The sequence below is a fragment of the Poromitra crassiceps genome (genome assembly GCF_964638095.1).
Source record: "Poromitra crassiceps genome assembly, chromosome: 25".
Classification (NCBI taxonomy): Eukaryota; Metazoa; Chordata; class Actinopteri; order Beryciformes; family Melamphaidae; genus Poromitra; species Poromitra crassiceps.
In genome coordinates this window covers 7329808-7338442 of record NC_139649.1, presented here as the reverse complement: position 1 = coordinate 7338442, position 8635 = coordinate 7329808, and the positions used below count along the sequence as shown (strand labels likewise).

The 8635-nt window shown below is 43.9% G+C and overlaps 1 protein-coding gene across 1 annotated transcript; it reads left to right on the top strand.

The window, feature by feature from the left end:
- Positions 1 to 2173: 2173 nt before the first annotated feature.
- On the top strand, positions 2174 to 7555 carry kbtbd8 (kelch repeat and BTB (POZ) domain containing 8; the record flags this gene model as incomplete). The annotated part of the gene is made up of 5 exons (XM_083660643.1): positions 2174 to 2189; positions 3455 to 3662; positions 5140 to 5446; positions 6061 to 6880; positions 7092 to 7555. The coding sequence occupies 5 exons, from the start codon at positions 2174 to 2176 to the stop codon at positions 7553 to 7555; spliced, it is 1815 nt and encodes a 604-aa protein (XP_083516769.1).
- Positions 7556 to 8635: the final 1080 nt, after the last annotated feature.

Below are 8635 nucleotides of genomic sequence, written 5' to 3'. Positions count from 1 at the left end.
ATCACTGATGATGTCATAGACATTGTTAACATCACTGATGATGTCACAACTTCACATCACTGATGACATCACAACTGCTCTTATGACATTGCTGATGATGTCACAATGACATAATCAGTGATGTCACAATGTACAAGTGACATCACTGATGACATCACTTCCAGTTGAGTGACATCACGTCCAGGACAAAAATCGCAATCACTTGCTCCCTTTTATTAATAGAAATTATCTAGTTTGTTGGGACTACAGTCGGTATTGTGTTGTGTGTGTGTGTTCTGGGCGGTTCCCAGCAGTGCACTCCTCCAGTTTGACCTCGATCGGAGAATGGTTTTCGAGATAAACCACTTTTTGTGTTGCCAGTAGCAGTAGGTGGCGCTATACCAAATTGCACGATATTCGGCACTCCATCAGCCCCCCTAAGCAGACTGCCCAAGTTTGAAGTCGATTGGCTGAACGGTTCTCGAGATAAACAGCTTTTTGTGTTTGCCAGTAGGTAGAGCTATGCCAAAATATCAACTGTCATTGTGAACAAGCAGAGACATACATCCCAATGAATGTTTTTAACAGGTGCTGGCCTAGTAGCGAAAAAAGAAAAAACTGCTTCCAAGGCTCACACATCATTATTATAGGGCTACTGGGTTAAAATGTTGTAAAATAGTTAAATAAGAATGTGGGGGGAAATTAGAAGTCATTTTTGCTGGTTTCTTGCAACTGCCACTGTGCCCATGAGCTATGGACACAGGTCTGATGAGAATGTGCTGCAGTGTGCATTTTGCACTTTGATTCGGGATGTTGTTGACTGTCGTCGTCTGTAATAACGTTACTTTAATTATGCGACTAATTTGTCCACATATCAACTTTATCCTATTTCAGAGGAAAGAAATCTGATTGGCTACGAGATACTCGCTCCTCTGGTGATTGGCTGCTGCTTGTTTCCGGGGCTCTGTACACTGACGTTTCTCGGTCTGCCCCGAGACAGACTGGGGAGAATGGCTGCCAGTGGAGGTTAGCAAGTTAGCAAATCTTCATTGCTTTTGTGTACTAATCAAACTCAAATAACGAATTTTAAAGTTATCATTTGTGTCGTCTTATGTACACGAAAACTAGTCGTACAGCCTTACCAAAGGAACGAGTCGTGACGAGTTGTGTTATTGCTAAAACGGGTCAAGCTCTATGCGACTCTTCCAAAGTGTTGCTTTTTCGTTAGCCTGGCTATGCAGCTAACGTTAGCTGTCTGGGCTAACTTTCGGCAGCTTTGCAAGCTAGCACCCACAGCTGATTGTGTAAACACTTGTTTTTGACAAGAGACAATGTTTGATAAGTTATAGTTATGGGTTGTTGTTATCGACAATAATTGGCTAACCGTTAACGTTAGACATTGAGCTAAATGGAATATGAAACTCTATTAAACTTTAGCCATAAAAACTAGGCTTTTCATCGTCCTTTTATATTTTCATTGTGGTGTAATGTTATGTCAATGAGAGCTTGCTAATATTAGCTTGGTGGTTAGCTTCCAGCTAACGCCTTAAACCTGCAAGTCAACGTTAACGTTTAGCTAAACGTAAACGCTAACACTTTGGCAGATCTGTTTCGTTCGTCGGGGGACTCTTTTTGTGACAAACAAGCATTCTGACGAATCTGTATGTAACTTATGAGTAGCTACCTAGAATTCTTTAAGTTTACTTGCCATCTAAGTAGCTACCCAGTCTGCTACTTCGGTCTCGTTTCAATGATTATTAGCTAACGTTAGCTACCACCTGGCGAGACGTTAGCCAAGTTTTTTTTAATTCACTCACCGCGAGTCTTTGTTCTGTCAACTAGTTATTGTAACGTTAGCACTCCACATCGCGAGACATCTAACATTAACGTTACTCTGTTAATACCCTTAACAGTTGTGATATAGTGACATATTACAGGTGGTGTATAGCTGTTGTATTTCTGTAACTTGTGATTACATTATGTGATACGAAACGTGTCTTCTCCGCTATGACTGACTGGGGGGCACCACTCAATTTAGGAGTTTATAGGCCCATTATGTTACTCCTGTGGCGTGTCAGTCCAACCAATCGATCTGAACACGAACAACTTAGAAACCAGAAAAAGAAAACTCATTTGTGATAGCATCAGTTAAAGGGCTTGGAGCTATTACACACAGAACAGACTGGGGAGGAGAATGGCTGCCAGTGGAGGTTAGCAAGTTAGCCCATAATTGAGCCCATCATTTTACTAATATGCTTAATTTTTGTATTGGCTAGTCCAGAAATATACATTTTCGAAAATGCTCCATGCTAGTTGTCCCATTATCCTTTGAAATATTAACTTACAATTAAATTGGCTCCAGATTTGTTAACTGATTGGATCCGCAGGCATGCATGTAATTCTATGGATTGTTGTCTTGTGTTGAGCATGTTTACAAATATTGTTTGGACTCCTAAAGCCTTTACAGGCTTGTGCGTCAAAGCCTTTGCCGTATTCGTTGAGGGGTGTGCTGCGGCTGGCGTGCAGCTCCTCGAAAATCTGACTCTGCGGCGTCGACGCGGACGTGACGTAAACAGCACGAGAGCTGTGATTTGGCTATTGCCTTGGGCCACATACGTATACCCGCCAACATACTTGCTGTGAGACGTTGTTGTTGTTGTTGTTGTTGTTGTTGTGAGGGGGCAAGATGAGGAGGATATGGAGCCACTCAAGGAAAGACTAGCAGAGGAGATCTTGGCCGCCATTAGGGATGATCATTTTAAGTAATTTCAATATTCGAGTACTCTCATTAACTAATGATTGAGTACTCGAGTACTTGTTTATTAACGTAATTAATAATAGCATCCTGTTTTACATAATAATACGGGTGGTCCGTGTTCGAGGGGAAACAAGCGGAACCAAAGTTTGGCTACGTTAAGATATCATAGGCTATAGGCCTGTAAGAATATCTATTACTATGGTAATAATAGAGCAGGGGTGTGTAGTCTGCTGTGTAGGGACTGTTCACACATAGGCCTGCATTATGAAGAAGCTGTGTCTGTCTCATTTGCATCTGGGATTTCCCCCTCCTTTGTTAAAGTGCGAGTACTCAAATGCTAGAAATGTTACTTGAATAGAGGAGTAACGTTATGAACGAGTACTCGACAACCAGAGTACTCCTGCCCATCCCTAGCCGCCACGATTGCAAGTTCTTGGTAAACAACACAATTGCATTATGTAATGGACATGAGTGCACCACAAGCCACCCAGTGTTTCGGAGGTGTACTGCAGCCAACGACGTTCGAGTACATATGACTCGCTGGCGCTGCCGCCGTCTGACGCACACGCATGTTTTCCGCTTTAGCCATAATGAATAACGAATAGGAATATCTAATTGTTGTCCTCATGTCCTGTCTTCATTCCTGTATTTATTGATATGTCTGAAGGTGCTATGCTGATCTTTTCCTTCTCTTTCCTCTCTGCGTATTTGTTTCAGAGGTAGGGAAGCTGTTACAAGTACAAAATGGGACACCTCCAAGCACCAACTACAACGGGGTAGATGCTGTTCATGCCTGTAACATCCTTCAGCAGCTCAAAGCCTTGTACGATGAAGCACAGCTCACAGACATTGTTGTAGAAGTGGACCATGGCAAGACCTTCTCCTGTCACCGAAATGTCCTTGCTGCAATCAGCCCATATTTTAGGTAGGAAACGTTTTGATGTTTCACATGTTTTTCAGAGAATGCCTACTAAGTTGCCTATTTCACTTCTTTTTTGAAGGAGATATGATAGCCCCTTCTTTATATTGGCTAGTTTTGGCTACTGTAGATTAAGTATGAAAAGTATAGTTTTTCTTACTGACTGAATCACATCAATAATGTAATCATTCGGCCTGAGTAATTTAACTAATTTTTGAAAATGACATGACTTGAAGAACAAGTAAAGAGGTTGGATGCGCCCTGCTACTTGCAATTTAGAAACATATCAAATACTAGAATGCATTTTATGCTCCACAGCTGTAGTAGAGGTCAGCCATGTTTTAGTTTAATCTCGAAACAGACTACTGCAACTGTTTCTATTCAAAAGTCACTTTCATGTCTCAGCTTGTTCAAAATACAGCAGCTAGGATTTAACTGGTGGTAAACAGAGAGACGGTATATATAGCCAATTCTAGAATCACTCCAGTTGGAATTGATTTTAAGAATTGACTGATCAAGACAAAACAATCTCATGCTGAGTGTGAATGCGTGGGTGGCTTTTGTGAAAAATATTTTTGTTATTCATTGCGGGGTCCCCCTGGACCCCCAGGGGTTCCAGGGGGTCCCCAGCAAAAAGGGGGGTTGTTTATTTTCACTATAATTCCATCCGAAACACAATGACAGAATGCATGACTATTTTGGCCATGAGTTTCATACACTTTCTGTAATAAAACATCTAAAAGCAAAAGTCTTATCAGATGCGGGGAACCTGGGACAAATTCATATCAAATGTAGGTCTGTTCTGTGGTCTAATTTGTGTCAGTTTGGGTCCTTGACATGAAAAAGTTTGAGAACCACTGACAGGAGGTCATCTGAGAAATGCAGATGAGTACTCCTAAGTTTGTCTGCTAATGTATTCTTGCTACTAACCTGCTTCAGACAATGGTGCAAATTATATTAGATTTCATTCAACTAAATGATAGCAAAAGGGTTTTATATACACATCATTCATCAAGCGCAGACATAGTGAGCACAAATGTATGAATGAAAAAGTTGCAAGTAACGTGTTTTCCAGCATTGACAGCAGAAGACATAAGACACAATGGGAGTTGTGCATGATGAACAGTTGGAAATAGTACAATTATGTAATGATTTAAAAACAATATATATGCAAATACTGTATGGTGATGGTCGATACAAAACAAATGCTAGCCCATCAAATATAAATTGGTTCAAATCATAAAAATTACATTTCATATTGATCTCGCATTCAAAGCATCACCTCCATGATTCAGTACCCCAGAAATATGAACGCTTTACATGGTTCTACTCACAATCAAACTGCTCTGGGCTGAATGAATAAATAATGCGCAAAATAATTGTTTTGAAACAGTTGTCCAATGTAAGCACTTTGGAATCGGAATGTAATCGTTGCATATAAACTGATGATGTGTGTGCGTCTCCCCGCTCCTACCACCACCAGGTCCATGTTCACCAGTGGCCTTACAGAGAGCAGCCAGCGTGAAGTCCGAATTGTTGGGGTGGAATCGGAATCCATGCACCTCGTCCTAGACTACGCCTACACGTCCAGGGTGACGCTTTCTGAGTCCAATGTCCAGGCCCTGTTCACGGCAGCCAGCATCTTCCAGATCCCCGCCCTGCAGGACCAGTGTGCCCAGTTCATGATCAGCCGCCTCGACCCCCAGAACTGCATCGGGGTCTATATGTTTGCTGACGCCTATGGTCATCAGGAGTTGAAGGAACGCTCACAAGACTACATCCGCAAAAAGGTTGGTTGAACTATAAGCATAGCATTGGGTTCTAAACATCTTACTGCATTGTCTTGTGATACGATTGCACTCTACTAAATTGCTCAATATTTTTGGAAGAAAGTAGGGGATGCACGATATCGGATTTTTTTTGGCTGATATGCCGATATTTTCCAACTCTTTTGGCCAATTGCCGATACTGATATATATATATATGCATATTTTTCCCCACCTAATTTCAGAGAACATCAAGTCTCTCCTGTAGTGGAATGAACACATTATTATGCCTGCTCTTATCATGATAGCCCACTAGCTGATGCAGACATAAATGCAATGCTTTTACATGTTCACTGGGCAAAATAAGAAAACTACTTCAACTTAGTCTAGCATCAAGGTTTTGGGCATCATTAAAGCGCAATTTTATCGGCCTGTCTTACCGACATGAAATGTTTGTTTGAGAGCAACGCCGATATTTCTTTTTAAAACCTTATCGGCCGATGCCGTGCCAATATCACCGTGCATCCCTACAAGACATTGTTTTTTATTCTGCTCTCATAACAATGTTTTCCCGAGTATTTTTGTGAGCCGTCTTTTGCTGCTCAGAAGCTGAAACTCTTCTTGTGTTTCTGTGCTAGTTCTTGTGTGTGTCACGGGAGCAGGAGTTCCTGCAGATGACCAAGGAGCAGCTAGTCAGCATTTTGAACAACGACGACCTGAACGTGGAGAAGGAAGAGCACGTGTACGAGAGCATCGTCCGCTGGCTGGAGCACGATCGGCTGAGCCGCGAGGCCCACCTGGCCGAGGTGTTTTCCCAGTGCATCCGTCTGCCCTTACTGGACGAGGCCTTCCTCAGTCGGATACCCGCCTCCTTCGCGTGTGCCCTCTCCCTGTCCAAGGACCCCGCCGAGACCAAAGCCCGCCTCAACGGCACCAACGGCTGCCCCCAGCGCCTGGGCATGACCGCCTCCGAGATGGTCATCTGCTTCGATGCCGCTCACAAACACTCAGGGAAGAAGCAGACGGTGCCTTGCCTGGACACGGCCACCGGCAGGGTGTTCAAGCTGTGCAAGCCGCCCAACGACCTCCGAGAGGTGGGCATCCTGGTGTCCTCGGAGAACGACATCTACATCGCCGGAGGCTACCGGCCCAGCAACAGCGAGGTGTCCATAGACCATCGGGCAGAGAGTGACTTCTGGCAGTACGAGCACGCGGGCAACCGGTGGCTTCCGCGGGCGCCTCTGCTGAGGGCCAGGATCGGCTGCCGGCTGATCCACTGCTGCGGGAAGCTTTACGCACTGGGGGGCCGCGTGTACGAGGGGGACGGGCGAAACGCCTTAAAGTCAGTAGAGTGCTACGATGCCAGGGACAACTGCTGGACAGCGGTCAGTCCCATGCCAGTGGCCATGGAGTTTCACAGCGCTGTGGAGTACAGAGACCGCATCTATGTCCTTCAAGGTGAGTTTAGGCTAGGAAACTGCTACTACGCAATCTCTAAAATGGACAGAAGATGATTGTGATAATGTCATAATTTCTTTGTTCCTTAAAAATGATCAGAAACTGAACATAAATGTGATTAGATGTTAATGTGACAAATATATCTGTTAGAAAGTAGATGATTAGACAAGTTGATTGTAACTCTATATTACACCCCCTTGTTTTGCCACAGGTGAATATTTCTTCTGCTTTGACCCCCGTAAGGACTACTGGGGTCACCTGGCCCCGATGAGTGTCCCTCGGAGCCAGGGTCTGGCTGCCTTATACAAGAACTGCATCTACTACATTGCCGGCATCTGCAGGAACCACCAGCGCACCTTCACCGTGGAGGTCTTTGACATTGAGCAGAACAGCTGGAGCCGCAAGAAAGATCTGCCCTTTGACCAAGCCACAAGCCCCTATATCAAGGCCATGCCACTGCTGGGCAAGCTGCACCTGTTCGTACGGGCCACGCAGGTCATGGTGGAGGAGCACGTGTTCCGCACCAGCCGCAAGAACTCCCTTTACCAGTACGACGACGAGGCGGACGTTTGGACCAAGGTCTACGAGACGCCCGACCGCCTCTGGGATTTGGGCCGCCATTTTGAATGTGTGGTGGCCAAACTGTACCCTCAGTGTCTACAGAAAGTGCTTTGAGGTAGCTAAGTTAGAAACGTTTTTTTTTGTGAATCCAATCTTGGAGGCAGATGAGGAGTCGTGTGGTGGTCCTGCCTGCCTTGTGCCTGGTGCTACCTTAGGTGTGCGCCACAAGGACCATTATCGCTTAAGTCTTAAGTGGTTCAAACTTCGGTTTAACATGATCAAATTGGGGGTGCTTTTAAAGATTGCAGTATTTTTTTTTCTTTCTTTCCAGACAGCACCAACTACCCACACTTGATGCTTGTTTAACAGAACCGTACAATGAATCATAAGTGCAATTATCATATTTTTTGCTTGTTGTTGAGCCATGTTGTTCCATTTTTATTTGACATACATATATAGGGTAAGGATTTTTACAAGTGATAAGCATGCAAATGAGGGCTTTGGTAAGAGAAAAGTGCCCTCCGGATATATGGATGCTACGTGTCAGCATAAAGTGAAAATTTATATATATAAATAACTATATATACTATATATTCATACGGGTAAGATGAGCACTGTAGCTCATTAGTAGGTTGCTAGCTCTGATTGAGGAAGGTTGTGTGTTTTTTTTTGTTTTCTTTTTTCGTTGAATTCTATGCTCAAGTCGCCACCGTTTTTGTGGACAACTTTTAATTTGAAGTGTGCTCGTGATTTAGATGACCGTAGTATTTTTTTGAAGCTTGAAGCATGTGTGATATATATTTTTTACGACACCCTCTCTTCCCTCACAAAAGCGTCCCGTCAGTGTGTCAAACAATACACTATGTGTGGCTTTTTGAGCGTCTTTTGTTTTCGTCGTTTGAGATCCAGTGGCGTGGGGGCTCATAGCCTCCATCTCCCGAGGTCGACCTCCATTTTGTGTCGCAAAGCCTAGAACGACTTCATTGAAAAGTTAGAATATTCACTCTCCACATTGGAGAAATGAGGACCGAGTCAAATGTGTGTGGCAAAGTTGAAGTGGAAGTTCAGACCAGCGAACAGGTTCAGCGCAGTAGCACCTGCAGGGACATGTGATTTAGGAGTAAAGGGACATGTTTCAGGCTTTTGCGTTGATTTAGCAAAACCTTTGAAAAGCTTGCTGCTGCTGCTGTTGTT